General features: G+C 44.0%; 1 protein-coding gene across 3 annotated transcripts in view; it reads right to left on the reverse strand.

The window, feature by feature from the left end:
* The window catches only part of PML (PML nuclear body scaffold), a 42,993-nt gene extending 29,562 nt beyond the window's left edge, over window positions 1–13,431 (reverse strand). For all 3 annotated transcript variants that reach the window (XM_063090861.1, XM_063090858.1, XM_063090860.1), the window contains exons 1-2: window positions 13,249–13,431; window positions 10,266–10,732 (exon numbers count right to left, since the gene is read on the reverse strand). In XM_063090861.1, coding sequence (XP_062946931.1) covers window positions 10,266–10,732; window positions 13,249–13,383 — 602 coding nt within the window. In that variant the 5' untranslated portion in view covers window positions 13,384–13,431. The remainder of the gene's footprint in view (window positions 1–10,265; window positions 10,733–13,248) is intronic.
* Window positions 13,432–19,551: the final 6,120 nt, after the last annotated feature.

The following is a 19,551-nucleotide window of genomic DNA, read 5'->3' on the forward strand; positions in this document are numbered from 1 at the left end:
GCAATTCAGCCCAGTTGTTAGTTGTGGGCACCTGATTGTAGCGTCCAGCAGGAGCAAGAAAGTTAAACCCCATCTGCAGTCAGGAAACCCTGCATCCTGTGCTGGCCCTGACTTGGACAAGCTCTTCTTTTGGGGTGGCTCCCATTAACCCTCTGGCCTCTCACCTCATTTGTACAATGGGAACAGTTCTTTCTTCCTCAATAATCTTATAGGAAAGTGCGGTAATTATGATAACAGCATAGGAAAAACATCCCAAAGGGCAGGATAGTGCTCTACTGTATTAACAAAAAGGACTGGATCCAACCAGAGCAGCCCATTGCCTGACCCCATTGGAGAGGGAAAGCTTCCTATTGGAAAGGGGCTACCCACGTACCAAGGAGTCAAAGTGCTTCACTTGAGGCTGCCTTCAAACCTGTCCCCTGCACTTTGGGTTTTGTTCCACTGCATTCCACATGCCTGGAATGTTTTTTTCTTCTTTGTTTTCATTTGCAGTGGTTACTGGACCTTTGCCTAAGACGTATTAAAGGCATATTCCTCTTTCTTCTCATAACATTATGGAATTGGACTTTTCCCTTTAGGGAGCTATACACTCCCTGTTGTCAGCCCATGAGCTTTGGAGGAGCATGTGACTCAGGCTTAAGCCAATCAGAGTGTCCCCCAGCAGCCTGAGTGACCTCTGCATGGAAAGGACCCTGCCCCAATCAGAGACATACTGAGACCTCGCTTGGAATTCTGGGAGAGATCCTTACTCTCTCCTCCTGGATGTGAGGCTGAGGGTGTGTAACCTCTGGAGATACTGCAATCATCTGGCAACTCTTCTGTGAATGGAGCGGCCTTGGAGGAAAGCCAGGCCATGAGAAATAGAGAAAGTCCATCCTGGTGACACAATCTGAGTATCTGATCAGGTCTGGTCAGAGGCCAGCTCCACCCCTATTCACTTACTTACATAAGCCATCAATCCGTTTTTTGCTTAAGCCACAAATTAAAAATCTGTCACTAATTATAGTTTGTTTTAGTAGAAACTCATAGAGATAAATCAACCTCTTCAAAGTATAGGTCAAACATCAACTCTTTTATCAAGGTTCTCCTGATCCTCCCAATTAAACACAACTTTTACATCCTTAAAACTGCCCTGGAACTTTATGTGAACATGTCTTCTGGGACCTATGGGTCCTGGCCACAGAGTACAAGGCACTGCACACACACAACTTATACACAAACTCTCTGTAGATTCAGACTTCAAAGACAAGGGTTCTTAATTGCCTGGCAACAGCTATCACAATGCTGGGTATGAAATAATGCTCTACAAATGGTTGTACAGTGGCTGGATGAACAGATGGACGGATGGGGTTCCAGTGAATTTATCAGTTGGAATCAATAAGAAAAGCCTGTGAATTTCAAGTCTTGCTGTTAAGAATTCTAAAATTTCTGAGGCCCCCATCCCTGAGCAGCAAAGCCCACTCCCACAGCTGGCGAAAGTAGAGGAGATGAGCCTTTAGTAGAATTGAGTCAGCGACATTAACCCTAACTCGGATCTTTGCTTGGGTTACTTTAAATTCCTTGCTTCTTTCTCCAAAAACATCAAAGGGGACCAGGAGGAAAATCCCTTTTATCCACATATTATTCCACCGAATCTACTTTCCAGGTCCTTCCATGAAAAGAAAAGCCATTTCTCCTGGCTCTGAAACCCAGTTCCCTAAAAACTTGGAAATGGGTCATGTGACTGGTCCTCCCATCCTGCTGCCTGACTGCTGGCAGCAGCCTTTCTTCTGTCCAGGTGATGCTTCTCACAGGCCAGGAAGCAATCCCAATAATATCATCAATGCCCGATGAGGGGCAATGTACTGATAACTTCACAGAGGGCTCCAGGAGGACACCAGGCAGGGCTGGGACAACAGTGAGGTGGCAAGATGCCTAGGGTGCAAACTTTAGGGGGACCCTTACTGTGGGGTCATGAGGGCAAGGCAGGTGAGGCCCCCTTGGCATTACCTATCCCCAGCCCCGGCCCTGAGCAGGCCCAATGGCATCTGTCTTTTTCATTTCCTCTTCAGCCAGCAGCCCTTCACTGACTTGTCACCAGCTTTGCCACTGCCCTGAACCCTCCTCCCCCAGGATGTCTGGCATGCCTCTTCCCACCTGTTGCCAATTTTTCCATCTCCTGGTCTCCTCTGGGGGACTCTCTCTCCAGTTTATGATCTCATGACATCTCTTAAACTTGATTAATAGGTCTTTTGTTTTCTCTACTCTATAATTCAAGCTCCTTCTGGCTACAGGCTTTGATAGCCCTGGATTAATTCCTCCCTCCCCGCACCCCACCACTACAGAATCCTGCCAAGCTTTAGGGTCTGACACCCAGACATGGGGACATCTCAGCCCCACCTGCAGTCCTATCCCCCATCACTCTTGGGCAGGAGCCCCCTCCAGCGCCCCCGAGTACTTCCAGGTCAAGCAGGCCTTGGCAATGTGAGATGCTGACCTTCTCCCACCCCTCCATCTCTGCATTCTTTCAGGCCTCACCCCCACCCCAGAATATGGCCTTGGTCTCCTAATGGGGCTCCCTTTTCCCTGTTCTAGATTCTTTGCTTCAGTTTCTGTTGGTTACCTACCCAACATATGGTGGTAAATACCCTCAAATTCTTTGTGCAACGGGGTGAAATATGAATAAGTATGCAGCCAAAGAAATAAATTTTGGTCTCTCTGCTCCCAAACTTGCCCATATCAGTCAAAGTGCCAGAGTGCATAGAGATGATCTGATCACCCCACTCCCTCCTTGACACCTATCAATGGGTATGCAATAGAGTCCTGCACTGAGTTCCATTCACCCTGTATTCTACAGGATGTTCACTGGTGAGACAAGAGTAAGTGATATGAAAAAGGAGCAAGCTGAGAACAGTGAATATTCTAGAAACTGCAGGATAGAATCCTAACTCCTTCCAAGCTCCCCACATCTGACCCTAGCTCACCCTTCCCTCCCTGCCCTCTTGTAAACCCTGCAAGGGTACTTCAAAAAGTTCGTGGAAAGATTCATATATCTTTTAATTCTATTTTTCCACGAACTTTTTGAAGTACACTGGTATATTGCAGTTCTCGAGATACAGCAGACTCACTAGTGCCTGTGCCTTGCACACGCAGACCCTTCTCTCTGTGGCCTTTCTCCTTCCTTATACAGCATGCTAAGTAAAAATGACACCTTTTTGGAAGCTGCCTCCCCTGGCCAATCCAGGCTGGGCAGGTGGCCTTTTCTAAGCTTCCCTGCCTGCCTTCTTCCTTCTGTCCTTCAACAACTGACTGAGCACATACCAGATGTCAGCCTGGTGCCAGACAGGGGAAACTGGCAAGGGAAACACAACGTTGAAGATGGTGTGATAAGGGCAACTATCAAAACCCAGATACAACAGATGGCGTGACGCAGGCTTCCTTGCAACACTCTGCTTCCTTGCAGCACTCTGTAGATTTGATCGTTAATCACGGATCTGGTTTCTCCACCAGACTGTGACCTCATGAACGGAAAGAGCTGTACCTGTTCATATTCATACCCCAGCACTAGCAGAGAACATGCCACATGGCAGATGTAACATGAACATGGGCTGAAAGAATGGACTCCACAGGAATGGGGATCAAATGCCAAGGGCCCCAGTGTGGACACCCCTAGACAGAGTCCTGAGTTTAAAGCCACCTCTAATACTGCTCCCCAGTGTGAGCTGTAAGTCAGCTCAGTGTCAAAGAGCAGGGTAGTTTATTACTGACTTGTGACTGGAAGGAAGCTGTCAGTTATTTATGGCACTGAGACTGTGTGCAGAAAAACCAAGTTGAGTTTTTCCAGTAACCACCGGTAAATTGTGAAACAATGTGAATTGAATTGTGAGCGTATGTGTATGATTTTTAAGCGATATGATCAGGCTTTTAAACTTACCTACCATGCTCAAGGGACAGGAATTCTGTCCCTCTTGCTGGCTGGACCAGCCTTGCCCACTGTATCTGGTATAAGGGATCAAAATATGCCATTCCAAAATATGCCACTTTGACATACAATTATTTTGAGGTGGAGGCAAATGTGAATCAATAGATGCAGAAAGAAGCTTTCCCAAAGCTTCCCTTATCTGACTGAAAGCAGAAACTTCTGAGAAACGAGGATTGCCATAAATCCCTTCTCTCAGGGAAGTGTTATGGCCACTAAGAAGACAGAGAGTTGACACCGAGATGGACCTGCAAAAACAAACCTTCTCCATTAGTTTCCCCCATATATTCACCTTTACACAGTTTGCTGCCCTTGGAAGCCTAAAACCCTTTTCCTTTACCTTGTCACTTCTCTAAAAATTTATTTTTCTTCTGCTAAAATGCTATACAAGCCAAACTTCTAACTAACCTTTGAATTTCTCATCTCTGGGTACGCCCACATGTAAGCAGGACGAACATGCTAATAGACATCCTCATTAATCTATCTTTTGTTAGTCTAATTTATAGGGCCCTAGCCAGAGAACCTAAGACAGGTAGAGGAAAAAGATTTTCCCCCCCTGCACTGGGGAGAAATCTGCTCCTGACCCCCACAGTAGAGATGGCACTCCCCACAAGCTTCTGCCAACTGTGGCTCTGGGGGAGAGGCTCTGTCCTCCCCACGGGGGTGTGGGGTGTAAACTGCTTCACACAACTACTGCCAGCCCACATCAGCTACTGACACCAAACGATCCGATATCAACCTTTATGAATGAGCACACAACATAGAACCTAGGAAGAAAATGAGCAGCCAAAACAGGAGACCAAACTGAGCAAGTCTCTCAGCCCACAATGAAAAAGGGACAATATAGGAAACAAAACTTCTGTAAATGCTACGTGTGCTTTTCAGAAAGATTTAAGAACGCACTACATTGATAAAACAAGAACAGGCTGACAAGAAAAAGCATCCTGAAAACATTATGCTCTTTTGGCAATTAAAAAAAAAAGAAAGACTGCTGGGGGGTTACTATCAAGCCACCACAGGAAGCACCCTGGGCTCTCCCGAGCAGAGGCAGTGGGGGGCGAGGGCTTTTGCTACATACCCCTGACATCTGCACCCAGCCAGGCAATGACCATGCCACCGCTGGAAGGCCCCCCATCTCCCCTGTAGGAATGTGGGGCTGCCACAGGCCTCAATACCGTCCCTCCTCCTTCCTCCTTCTTCCATCATATTTCTTTCCCCTTTCCTCCTCCCCTGCCCTCCCAACTGCTCTGCAACAACATCCTAGAATGTAAAAAATAATATTAATAAAATTACATTTTCTTAAAAAGAAAAGACTGTTGGGGGGGAAATAACTCATGTAACATAGGTAGTAATTAACAGAAAGGAGTCTGCTGAAAAAAAGAGTTGGTAAATTAGCAAGTCAATTTAAGAATCTCTTTGAGAATCTGAAAGAAAAAAAGCAAAGCAACAGAATTAATGGGAAAAAAGAAAGAAGATATAAAAGATGGATTTGGAGTTCCGATATCCATATAACAATAGTTGTAAAAATTAAAAAAATAAATCAATACATAAAAAAGTAGAAGACAATTTCTCTGAGCTGAAGAAAGACTTGAGTGTTCAGATCAACAATGGTCATGGAGGATTATTGAAAAAAGAAAAAGACCTATACCTAGATAGAGCTTTATCAATGATTTCCAAGAAGAAAAAATTACGCAAAGATTCTCTCAGCAAATAAAAACAGATCACCCATAGAAGAAAAATAATCAGACAATAACTAAATTTTTTATCTGCCACACCAGAGAAATTAGAAATTTATGAAGCAATGTTTATATATTCTGAGAAGAAAAACTATGATTGTGACCCAGAATTTTACACCTAGCTAAAATTTTACACCTTTCCCTAAGGTCTCAGAAAGTAAACTGAAAAATAAAATTTTCCAACCAAATGGAAAATTAATCACGTTAAATAATTTAAGAAAGGGGAAGACAAGGTGTAGAAAAAATTATTGTGAGCAATGAAATCAATTAAAGTCTCAGGTTATGGCCAACAAGTAGGTTGTAATGTGACTATGAAGATCAATAACTGTTAAGAAAGGATGCTTAAAATATGGAAGGCACAAAAAATTTGATAATAATCTGGAACTAAAAGTTCAAATTATTTCGACTAAATCTGAAATTGGGAAGGGAAAGGGAAGAGAGAAGAAAATGGAGGCTAAAGGTTTTATCTTATCTGGAAGAATACTTATATTCTACTCTATGTGGTGATAGATGAAGTCAGTTCTAATATGCGTGAACATATATGTATATATACATACATATATATATACACATATACATACATATATATCATATACACACATATAAATTTGTGTATGTACACATACGTGTACCCTACAATGATTTTCAAGTCCAAGGATTATTGCCAGGAATATGCTAGTCCAAGTAATATCCTAGGCCCCAAAGAAAATCTCAGTATATTCTCAGATGTAGAACTCATACAGGCTATATTAACTGATCATACTGTAGAAATTAACATCAAATACAGAAACCAAACATCACAAATCACTTGAAAATTTTAGAAAACACTCTTCTACAAAACTCTTCCATCAATAGAAAATTTTTTCTTTTTTTTTTTTTCTTTTTGTGACCGGTAAGGGGATCACAACCCTTGGCTTGGTGTTGTCCGCACCGCGCTCAGCCAGTGAGTGCACTGGCCATCCCTATATAGGACCCGAACCCGTGGCGGGAGGGCTGCTCTCTCCCGAGTGAGCCATAGGGTTGGCCCAGTAGAAAAATTTTAAGACAAAAGACTGAAATGGTATTGGAGAAATGATTGGCTAAGGGAATACTACTTTTCCAAGTTATAGCATGCAGCCAAAGCCATGTGCAGAGAAGGACTTTTATCTTAAAAAATGTATTATTATTATTAAACAATAAAGATTGCAAATTAATGAACTGAATGTTCAAGAAGCTAGATAATGAATAATGACAAAATTTAGAAGAAAAGAAATGATGACAAAAACAAAATGATTAATTAGAAAGAAGGAAGACATTAACATCAGTAAGTAATCGAAGGAAAGACTAACAGCTAGTACTTTGGAAAGACCACTAGAATAACCACAAATATACAACATTAAGAATAAGAAAGGGGCTGTAATTATAGGTATAGAAGAGATTTTTAAATTATGAAAGATAATTCAGATGAACTGGAAAATTTTCCAGGAAATCTGACTCAAGATCCAAAACAGATTAATACCATGGAAAAAACTGAAAAGGGTCCTCAAAAATCTACTCTTCAAAAAAAGGCACCAGTCCCCAGATAGTTTTCCAGGAAACTTTCATAAGTTTGAATTTCTTATGTTCTTTAAACTGTTCTAGAAAAGAGAAATTGTAATAATAGAATTTTAAAATTTATTGAGTACCTACTATGTGCCAAGCATGATGCTAAGTAATTTATATATTTCTTTATGTTATATATAGTATATTATATATTTATATATTACATACATGTTACTATGTTCAAAAAAATGAAATTTTACAAATTCATTAAAAGAGATTAGTACAAAACAGATAAGAAAACCTGAGAAAGAAATCATACACATCCATACAAAATTGATTACATTTATGCATACAGATAATGGCCTAAATAAAATATTACTAAATGGAACCCAGCTATGAATTAAAGTAACCGTATATCATGAACAAGTAGGGTTTTTCCTCCTGGGAATTAAAAAATGGTTCAACATAAAGAAACGTACTGATTTAATTCATCATACTAAAAGGTAAAAGGACACTTTCATAGAGCCCAAAAGGACACTTATTCCTGAGTTAAAAATAGATAAAACAACATAACAGCAGCATCAAAACTTAGTAAACCAGAAATGAAAAACAACTTTCTTAATGTGATTTTTTAAAATTACCTAAGGAAGTCAACAACAAATAACCATATTTAACAAGAAAACATAAAAAATTTTCTCATTAAAGACAAGAACAAGATAAAATTGTCTTTTCTAAACACTATTATTCAATATTGTTCTGAGCAATAAACAAAGCTATACGAAGGGGTAATATGTACAAATACTGGAAAGAAAAAATTCACAACTCTCAGATGATACAATTGTTTACCTAGAAAATCCAAACAAATCGATGTAAAACTTACTAGAATCAATAAAAGAGTTCAATAAGATGGTTGAATATACTGATATACATAACTTATTATGCATATCGATCAATACACATTGATCGATATACATAATTTATACATGATTTGTTAATTGTGTTCATTAATATACATATATTTATCAACATATAATTTGTGTATATTAATATTGGTTACAAACTATAATGGAAAATTATCCCATTCACAATATTATTGAATATTACAAATTTATAAATTCAAGACTATGTGAATAAAACTATAAAATCCAAAAGATATAATCAGAGATGAGGCCAATTCCCCAGATTTAAAGCAATGTCAATCAAAATTCTAATGAATATGTAAGTTTTGAAACTGCATAAATTATATGAGCAAAAGAAAAGCAAAATTATTTTTGAAGAATGAGAAAAAGCTACAGGGGGCCGGCCCGTGGCTCACTCGGGAGAGTGTGGTGCTGAGAGAAAAAGCTACAGAAATCTTTATAGCAGTAAGTTCACTGTCATATTATATTGTAAGATCATAATCAATAAGATCATAGTCTGATCACCAGCACAGAATAGAGATTTGCAAACATACCCATGCATACATGATAAAAAGGGCATTATAGATCAATGGGCAAAAAGTGGACTATTCAATAAATGCTATCAAGAGAACTGGCTTTCCATTCGGAGAGAAAAATGAAGTGAAGATTCCTACCCTTATACGATGCACAAAAATAAATTCCATATGAACTGAAGATTTAATTATAAAAACAAAACCATGAAATTATCATAATAGACTATAATAGAAAATTTTAACATGGGCATGGGGGAAATCTTTCCTGGGAAGCATCAAAGCTGGACACCATAAATAGACTGATGGATTTGACAACATAAAACTAAACACTAATTTTAAACACAATACCACATACTAAGTGAAATGACAAAGGTCATCACAGGAGAAAAAAAATTTGCACTATACCAGGTTCTGACAAATAAAGTGACTTAATTCCTCAAAGGAAAAAAAAAAAAACAGGCAAAGGACCTAAATGGGCATTTCACAATGGCCAATAAACATGGAAAGGCTAGCTTAGTTGGTTTGAGCATGGTGCTGATAACACCAAAGTCCAGGGTTGATCCCGTAGCTGCCAGCCACCAAAAAAAACCCCAAAAAACAAAACAAATACCAAAACCTTAACAATAAGAAAAGAAATGCAAAATAAAAAGTTAATATCTGGAAGCAGGAAACAAGCCACACTCAGTGTAGCAGGTACAGTAGTTTAGCAGGTACGTATATAGCTCTGAGCGTGTCCAGAAGGAGTGAAGAATACCTTCTCTTTGCAAGTGGATCCCTAAGAACTAGTACACGAAGAAACTTACACAAGCAATCTATTTCTGGGCAGTCAGAAGTTCACACAGGTATGCTACCTTTTTGACTAAAAGGAGGAAAATCAGACTTTATAGGATTACTACTATCTGTGTACCTTCTCACAGAGAAACTGAAAAGAAACATTCAAAACTGGTAACAATGGTTACCTGTGGATGGCAGAGGGAGAAGAAATGGTGGAAATTAGGTACATGGGGACTCTGCTCTTTTTTTATAAATTTTGTTTGTGAACCATATAAATGTATTATCTCTTAAAGACTGAATTAAAATCTGCTATTTAATAAAGATTAATTAAAATTGGATTTGACTGTTTTTTTCACACAGACATTCCCAGATAGCATTGCCCGGCGGTAAGGTTTGGACTTTCCAGACAAACTGCTGCATCTGATCCTCGAACCCAGACTTACTCGGATTCCTGGCTGGCACTTATGGAAAATTCCACTATGAGACTTCCTAAAGGACAGTTTGGTAACATGCATCAAAAGGCAAAATCTTCATACCCCGTCACCCAGCAATGGCACTTCTAAAACATGCATCCTAAAGAAATGACTGGATAAGGATGCTAAAATGATTCTGCAGCATCATTTATTGCAAGCGGAAACTGGAAACTATTGCTATCCATCCACGTGGGGATGGTAGCATAAATTTTGGTCATCGCCACAGATGCTGCAGGTTAGTGGACCACAATCTGAGTTGCAAGGCCCTAGAAGCTCCTTGTTCCCAGCTGTGTGACTCTTTGGCTCTTTGTTCTCCCCACCCCCTACCCGGCTCTTGGACGCATCACTCCACCGTAGGCGGACCCACTCACCTAGTCAGCGTAGGGGTGCGATGGTTGGGGTTGGAGCAGAAGATGTTGTTGGACTTGCGAGTGCCGTCCAAGAACTCATGCACCGACTGGTGGCGGAGCTCAGCCAGCGGCCGGGCCTCGTGCTTGAGGAACCACTGGTGCGCCTCAAAGCACTTGGCACAGAGGAGCTGCTCGCACTCGAAGCACCAAAAGTCGGCCGACTCTTTGCAGCGGGTGCAAACTGCCTGCGCGTCCACGATCTGCCGGTACACGGACAAGCGCCGCTGCAGACTCTCGAAAAAGACGTTATCCAGGGCTGGCCCGTCAGTGCCCGGGAGCCGGGGAGCCTGGCAGATGGGGCACTGCACGCCTGGCACCTCCAGGCATTTCGAGCACAGCGTGTGCAAGCAAGGCAGCAGCTTGGGGCACTTGGCTTCGACCTGGCAGCCCTGGCAGCACAGGAACTGGAACTCCTCGTCGGTGGCTTGCTGGGGAACCAGAGAGAGGGTGAGGCCTGGAGAAGTCCCAGTCCCCACCCACCGGCCACCGGCTCCTATGACTGGAGACTGGAGTGGGACCTCATATTCCATTCTAGCCACTCACCGGATGACAAAAAATCTTGGCTTATTTATTGAGCATCTACTTCCCACCACACACTGTACTAGGCCCTGAGCACAGGCATGTATAGGATACATCCCTGACTTCAAGGAATTCAGTTTGGAAGGGAGACACACTAAGTACCAGCCTTATAGAAAGTGCTTAACACAGTGTGGGGATTCCTCGAAGAGTTAAACATGGAACTAACATATGACCCAGCAATTTCACTCCTAGATATATACCCAAAAGAACTGAAAACAGGGACCCAAACAGATACTTGTACACCAATGTTTGCAGCAGCGTAATTCACAATATCAAAAGGTGGAAACAAGTGTCCATCAATAGATGAATGAATAAAATGTGATTTACACATATAACGGAATAGTACTCAGCATTAAGAAGGAATGAAATTCTGACACGTGCTACAACATGAGTGAACCTTGACATCATGCTAAGTGAAATAAATAAGACACAAAAGGAGAAATACTGTATGATTACACTTACATGAAATATCTAGAATAGGCAAGTTGATAGAGACAGAAAGTAGATTAGAAGTTATCAGGGGTTGGGGGAAGTGGGGTATGAGGAGGTATTGCTTTGCTGGAGTTCAGGACAAAGCACCCCAAAATACTACTGTAGGAGAAATTACGCCACCCCCAAAATATACTTCCTTGGTATATTTTGAGCTGGTTATTCTGAGAAACTGAAACTGAAAAGCTGTCCTTTTGAAAAAGAAATTTAAATCTATAGAGGAAATCTGCATTAGTAAAATTATCTGTATCAGGAAGAAGGCTGCTCCAGACAACTTTTATTACCTGAGAGACTTTTTATCATCATAACAAGACAACCTTTCATCACCATACATTTCTTCCCTCACCCTCCCATAACTTGTGTCACCACTCTCCACCCCCCACCTCTATTTTCTGTAGCTCAGGATGCTAAGGAAGCTTCAATCATCTGATGTTCGAGTCTCATATTTTGTGGGACTACTGTGCAAATGCAAACAATTAAATATGGTTTTTCTCCTGTTAATCTGCCTTACGTCAATTTAATTCATAGCCCAGCCAAGGAACTGAAAAGAGTGGAGGGAAGCCATGTTTTGCTCCCCTACAACTTAAAGGGTACAGAGTTTCTGGGGTGATGAAAAGGTTCTGGAAATAGATGGTGGTGATGGTTACACAACATTGTGAGTGTACTCAATGCCAATGAATTGTACACTTAGAAAGGGTTAACATGGTAACTTTTATGTTACGTATATTTTATGACAACTGAAAAATGCAAGGGGCCGGCCTTTGGCTCACTTGGAAGAGTGTGGTGCTGATAACACCAAGGCCACGGGTTCGTATCCTATATAGGGATGGCTGGTTGGCTCACTTGGGTGAGCGTGGTGCTGACAACACCAAGTCAAGGGTTAAGATCCCCTTACCGGTCATCTTTAAAAAAAAAGGAAAAATGAAAAAAAAAAGTGCCTAATACAGTATCTAGGACATGAGAAGTGCTCATAAATGTTAACTAGTATTGTTAAATCATACTATTCTTAGTTATAATAACGTTAATAAAAGCTACTGCGGGGGCCGGCCCGTGGCTCACTCGGGAGAGTGTGGTGCTGATAACACCAAGGCCACGGGTTCGGATCCCATATAGGGATGGCCGGTTGTTCACTGGGTGAGCGTGGTGCTGACAACACCAAGTCAAGGGTTAAGATCCCCTTACCAGTCATCTTTAAAAAAAAAAAAAAAAAAAAAAAAAAGCTACTGCGATATGGTATTATTTGTGTTTTCATGAAGGGGAGCACAAGGGCCTGAAAGAACTGAGAGTAAGAGACCTAAGAAGTTCCTTTGGGGGTGAAGTAGGGAGTGGGGCAGGATGTTCTAAGAGAAGGAAATCGGAGACTTCCTTAAAGAGAAATCACATGAGCTGTGAGGCCTTGATGAAGACACTTCTCCGGATTGGGCCACTTTCCTACTTTTGATCTCGGAAGTTGGGTTTTGGGGTTTCGATTTTGTCATGCCTGGGACATGCTCCTGGCTCCTGGCCAGTGCACTAGGGCTACTACCTCCATTCTCTCTAATCGGAGGCAGGGCTAAGAGGCAAGGCTTCAGGGTGGGCAGGAGAGCCCAGTCCCAGCTGCTACAGACCCTCACCATCTTGCCCAACCGCTCAGTGAAGAACAGCGGCCCAGAGAGGCCCCTTAACTCATCCTGGTCCCCTTTTCTACTCTATCCTATCCACCTTAACCCTGCCTCAGCCGAGCAGGTCAGAACCCTGGTGTCAGTCTCCCCTCTTTGTGTCACTCTTAAGGTACTTGACCAAGTTCTCCCAGTAGACTCTCTCTCTTCCCACATCTCCCCCAACAACAGCAGACCAATAAAGCCTAAACCCCCATCATCCCCAAACCCAGTAGTACCTTTGTAGGGCTGTGGCTGGGGCTGGGCTGGTGGCCTTCGGAGGGGGGCTCCGGGGGCGGCATGGTGGGCGCGTGGGGCAGGGCGGGGTCCTGCTGGGGCCCCGGAGATCGGGCGGGTGCAGGCTCCTGCTGCATGGACCCCTGCGCAGTTTCGATTCTGGTTTTGGTTTTGGAGGGCGGAAGCAAAGGCTGAACCGGAGATGCGAGACAGAGGGCTGAGTCCCGAACTGTCCCAGAAGGGAGGTGCCAGCTCAGGACCCGCCTCCGAAGAGGAAGTGAGACAGGAGCTGGGGGCGGTTCCAGGGGCGGAGAGCCCGGCTGTGGGTTTTGAGGACACGCCCAGCGAGGGGAGGAGGAGAAGGGAGGAGAGGAGCAAACGTACTGCTGACCTGGGGGTAAAGGGACAGAAGCAGAGATGACCAGGAGGCGGGCAGTCTCCACCCCAGCTTTGATCCGTTCATTTAGCTTTTACCGGCACAGCTTTGTGCCATCTCCTGCTGGAAGCCGGGAGCGCAGAGATGAGCCACACGCGGCCCCTGCTTTCAAAAAACGCCAGATCTGGGCCGAGCCCGTGGCGCACTCGGGAGAGTGCTGCGCTGGGAGCGCGGCGACGCTCCCGCCGCGGGTTCGGATCCTATATAGGAATGACCGGTGCACTCACTGGCTGAGTGCCGGTCACGAGAAAATGACAAAAAAAAAAAAAAAAAAAAAAAAAAAACCGCCAGATCTAATGGAAAGGCAAGCCCCCAAACGGAGACTTTCACACAATACTAGGACTGGTGGGAAAGGAGATCCCTCGGCTGGGACTTGAAGGAGCGGTGGGAATTCATCAGGGATTCAGGGATTGGGTAGGGGGTGGGGGGACACTTTAAACAGACCAGCAGTTGCAAAAGGCTTGGAGGTTTGAAACAGCACACGCTGTTTGGGAACTAGTTTAGGCTTTTTTCAGATTCGAGAGGAGTCTCATGAGAAATGATGGCCAAGAAGTGTGCTGGGGCAAGATCATAGCTAAGGGGATTGGACCAGTTAGTTCCTTGGGTAATAGAGAGTTGGTGAAGGCTTTGGAACCTGGGAACAACATGATCATCTGTGCATGTTGGGACAGTCACTCTGACAACCTAAGGGCAGGTGGCCTGGTCTAGCTGCCCTGACAAAATAGACTGAGATAAGAGAGGAAACAGATATTTACTGAGTTGCAAAACCCCTCCCCAAGGCTTGTTTGACCATAATAATAAAAGTTACAGATTAACCTTAAGACCCCTTTAGGAATTCCCACCTGTGCACAAAGCATCAAGGTGACTGCTACAATGACCCTCCTGGGGTGACAATGATGAACACTACTGCCATTTTGGACCTACTGAGCATGCACCCATGATGCAACCAGGAAGAACAGAATGGACCACCGCCAGTGATGCTGGCCTGCCACCCCTTAACTCCTTTCCCTATAGAAGACTCTGAACAGCTCCCCTCTGGGGGCTAGCTTTGCTGTTGCTACCCCCCTTATGCATAAGTCTACCTCCTCTTTTTTTTTTTTGCACCAATTGAGCACACCGGCCATCCTTACATAGGATCCGAACCTGCGGCCTCGGCGCTACCAGCGCTGCACTCTCCCAAGTGAGCCACGGGGCCGGCCCTACCTCCTCTTTTAATAAAGCATTGCTTGCCTTACTGTTGGGTACATTGTTCATTTCTATGACTTTGGAATCTGAGAGCCTAATTTAATCACTGGCAAAAATTGGAAAGCTTTGGGCACCAGAGAAGACTATAGCTGCAAGAGGCAAGTGGCCACTGGGACTATTTTGCTCCCATGTCTCTGCTGCTGGTAGATCTCTCCTGGAGTTTCTGGCCTAAATTCTGACAAGGCAATACTTTATTCTCTTTACCTTTCTCTGATTTTCTGAGCCCTCTTCTGCTGTTGGTTGGATTGTATCCATTACCATGTAGGTGCACCCTGGAGGGCTCCCAGCTATGCTTTGTTTGTGATTTTCCAAGCCCTCTTCTGTTCTGTACAGGTGCACCCTGGAGGGCTCCTGGCTATGCTTTGTTTCTCTGATTTAAATCTAGGCGATACTTTTCTTTTTTACACTGAAAACAGTGGGGAGAACTGCTTTTATCAATTACTGTTAATGGAATAGGTTGGCCCTGCTGATTGGGACTAAGATAAACTGGACCCCACTGCTCCTCTTTTCTCTTTGTTTGCTTGCTTGGTTAAACATTTAGTTGAGTACCAGTGTAAGATCCGTGCACCATGCACAAATCCCACTGACTGGGATGGCTCACTTCACATAGACCATGAGACTGAGACCGATGCAGTTAAGCAAGAGGGACTTTATTCCAGCATGCTGGGGTCACCTTGTCTCCTGGAAAGAAGTGACCCCCAGCTTACAATTTAAGCACCTTTTATACAGTTTTTCTGAATAGATCTTTGTGACAGGATGAGTTGTTGGTTATCTATGGCGCCTTTAGATTTACAGGTGGGCTTTAGCAGGCTGGTACCCCGATAAGGAACAGCACATTTCTCAATCGTTTATCTTCCCCGGGGTCTGGCCAGGTGGCCTTTAGATAAGGAACTAGTCCGTTCCTGGAACCGGGTGGGGGACATTCCCTTCCTTGGAATGTTTAGTGTGCTCGGGCCTGACCTTTGTATGGCCCCTCAGAAGCTGCTTTACTTAGGCATTTGTCACAACACTGCGTATACTAAAGTTATATTTTTCTACAATTCCCCTACAATTTCCTACAATTTTCCCCCCTTTTTCTTGTGTGTATTTCAATCATGAAATACTTGTTTCTTGTTGGTTTACTTCCTGATATTGTTGTCTTAACATCATAATCTGGACAGTACTAACACGTTCCCTAATAAAAGCTACTAAGCGGTTTAAAATGCAGGGACCAAAGGTCAGAAGCAACACTAAAATGACCAATGGTCCTAGCAGAGTAGACACGAGGGTCGTGAGCCATGGGGAGGAGTTGAACCATGATTCAAACCATCCCTGATTTTGATCTCTTTCTCCTTTTCTTTTGGCCAAGCCTTCCCTAATTTTAGCCATGGAGTCTTTAACTACTCCTGAGTGATCAATGTAAAAACAACATTCTTCTTTTAGTGTGACGCAGAGCCCCCCCTGCTGAAGGAACAAGAGATCTAACCCCCTTCTATTTTGCAAGACCACCTCAGAAAGAGAGGTGAGGGACTCTTGTAACTTAGTAATTGAATTTTCTATTTCTTTAATATCAGCATCTTTGGCTGTCTGCAAACTTTGTTAATTCTGATGTTGATTAACTAGAGCTGAGGCTCCTGTAGCTGCCCCAGCTGCTCCCAATCCTAAGCCTAAGAGGACAGAGAGCGTGATACTTAGGGGCTCTCTTTTAGTTCGGTAGTTTCCATTATTTTTATCCCAATATGATAATAGTTCCTCGTAGGGATGATAAATGAGCCGAGGTAGCAACTGAACTAGGACACAGAAATCTTAGGTTTCTGTTAAGACCTTTGAGCTAACGCAGGGTGTAATCCCCGGGGTGCAAGCCCACCATCCCCCCGGAGGGGGCAACAAATATGAGTCACCAGACCACTCAGTTAAGTGTCTGATTGCACAGCTGGCTGTGTGAGGAGGGGATCTTTCCCACACATGTTCCTTGCCCTGTAACAGCTGACAGAGTGAGTTTGACTTGTCGTTGCTGCCAACGACAGTTAGAGACGTCAGTTGCAGTTTTAATTTCATTTTTAAAGGCCACTCCTTCATAATATGGGGGAGCAACATCATAACAAAGCCAGCAGGAGCGGGTAGCATTGGGGTTGGTACTATTTAAGACCTTAAAGGCTTCAGAGATTAAGCAGAATATCCCAGATTGTTTTTGAAGCTTGGGTTTAGAAGGTTTAGACATTTTCTTTGATGCCCTGGCTTTTGACCTTCTAACGGGGGCTGAAGACTCTGGTGGGGTACCTGGGGGTGCTGAGGTAGTTTGTAGTTTGACCATTGTAGGCCCCACTGGGGCTAAATATTTATTTGGGCCTACAGCAGAATACTGGGTTTCTACTTTGAGCTTGATGGTAAACAACAGCCCATCATCATATTCTTCTTTATAAAACCTTAACCCCCATGTAAATCCTTTCTCCCATCCAATGACCTTTTTTCCTGAATCCATGAAGGACATTCGGAGGGGGTGGCACCATCCCTTACAGGCAGGGATAGTTGTTTGGTAATTTCGGTGGATATAATTAGCAGTTACCTTTATATAATCCCAGGATGATGATGGACTCCAATATGTGTCTCCTGTGGTTTCGCACCCCCAGCTTTTGCAGAAATAATCTGCTATCCCTCCACACCGGGAGCTGAGTTTTCGGTCGCGGTGGAACCCAGGGCATACATAAAAGGTGAGAGCACTCGGCCGACTCCTCTTAAAAGGGGTTGTGCAACCTACCCTCGGCATTATCCCAAGGTGCCGCGGGCTGGGGACAGCAGGGGGTTTATGGCTTTCAAAGTATTCTACTAAATCCCAATTAGGTGGGGCTCCTAAAGCCAGTTTACACACATCTGGAAATAAGACAGGCCACCGTCCTCCTATAGTTACCTTAGATTGACTCCAGATTGTATCTCCTACCCCATTTATAACACACCAAGTTAATTTTCTAGGGGCATGTGGGCTGGATGCTCCCCGGTTTAGGGAAAAGACTCCCAGGCACAGGAGGAATAGAAGAGCCCTCATCTTATAACACCTTAGGCGCCTGAACAATTTTAAGTCTTAGGGGGTGCTCCTTGGAGCTCTGGACTCTCCAGGCGGCGTCTCTCGGTCCTTGGTCCTCTGGTGGTGCAGGTTTTACGTGCAAGGCGTGGATCCAAGCGGAGATTCCGTCTACCTTTACAGCTGTTGGGGTTGTTAAAAGCACTAGGTAAGGTCCTTTCCAGCGGGGCTCCAGGGTCTGGGAGTGATGCCGTCTCACATAGACTGCATCTCCAACCTGGAACTGGTGAGAAAATTCAGGGGTCCCAGGCTCATAGGCGGCAGCCAGCTGTGACCAGACTTCTTTCTGCACCGCTTGTACTCCTTTTAACCTGGCATATAAGTCACTGTTACTGTGGCAAGTGGGTTCAAAGGTGTTCCCCAGTAAGGTCAAGGGGGCAGGGGCACCATAGAGAATTTCAAAGGGGGTCAGGTTGAACCGGGAGGGAGTGTTCCTAGCTCTAAACAGGGCCAAGGGAAGGAGCATCACCCAGTCTATGCCAGTCTCCATGGTTAATTTAGTCAAGGTCTCTTTCAGAGTTCTGTTCATCCTTTCTACCTGTCCTGAACTCTGGGGTCTGTAGATACAATGTAATTTCCAATTGACCCCTAGGTGTCTGGCCACTTCCTGACTTACCTTGGCAACGAAGGTGGGTCCATTGTCGGACCTGATTACCTTGGGCACCCCGAAGTACGGGAAGATTTCTTTCAGGATTTTCTTGACCTCGACGGTGGCTGTTTCTTGTTTTGCTGGGAATGCTTCAACCCATCAGGAGAAGGTGTCTATAAAAACTAGGAGATGCTTGTAACCGTATCTGCCTGGCTTGACCTCTATAAAATCTATTTCCCAATACACCCCTGGTCTGTCTCCCCTGAGTCACTTGCCAGGTCCTGCTGTATTTTTGCAAACATTCACTTTCTGACAAGGTACATAGCTTTTAACTATCTGCTCTGCTAATTGTTTTAGCCCCATGATATGATATTCTGTCCTCAGGGCAGTCTGGGTTAATTTGTTTACTCCCAGATGAGTCCATTGGTGCATTTGTTTGATCATGGCGCGGGCTTGTTCTTGTGGCAAGATAGGTTTGCCTGACACTGCATGCCAACGCCCTGTTTCCTGATCAAAGTAGTTATTAGAGTACCTTGAGATCACTGCTACGTCCTCAGCTGAGTATTTAAATTTGGGCTTTTCTGGCTCGGGGACGTTAACCAACAAAATAGATGAGGACCCGTGGGCTGCCACCCTTGCCTCTGAATCGGCCAAGTTGTTTCCCCTGGCGATGGGGAAATCCCCTTTCTGGTGGCCCGGGCAGTGTATAATACTCACTTTTAGCAGTCTGTGAAGGGCCTCTAGCAGGGCTATGATCTCTGCCTTGTTTTTGATTTCTTTTCCTCCAGAAGTTAGCAGGCCCCGCTGTTGATAGATGGCACCGTGCACATAGGCAATGGCAAAGGCATACCTGCTGTCCATATAGATGTTGATTCTTTTGCCCTCTCCTACTTCAAGGGCTTTCGTGAGAGTGATGAGCTCCGCCTTCTGGGTGGATGTTCCGGCAGGTAAAGTCTGTGCCCATATCAGATTCTGGC

Source organism: Cynocephalus volans, chromosome 3 (genome assembly GCF_027409185.1).
Source record: "Cynocephalus volans isolate mCynVol1 chromosome 3, mCynVol1.pri, whole genome shotgun sequence".
Classification (NCBI taxonomy): Eukaryota; Metazoa; Chordata; class Mammalia; order Dermoptera; family Cynocephalidae; genus Cynocephalus; species Cynocephalus volans.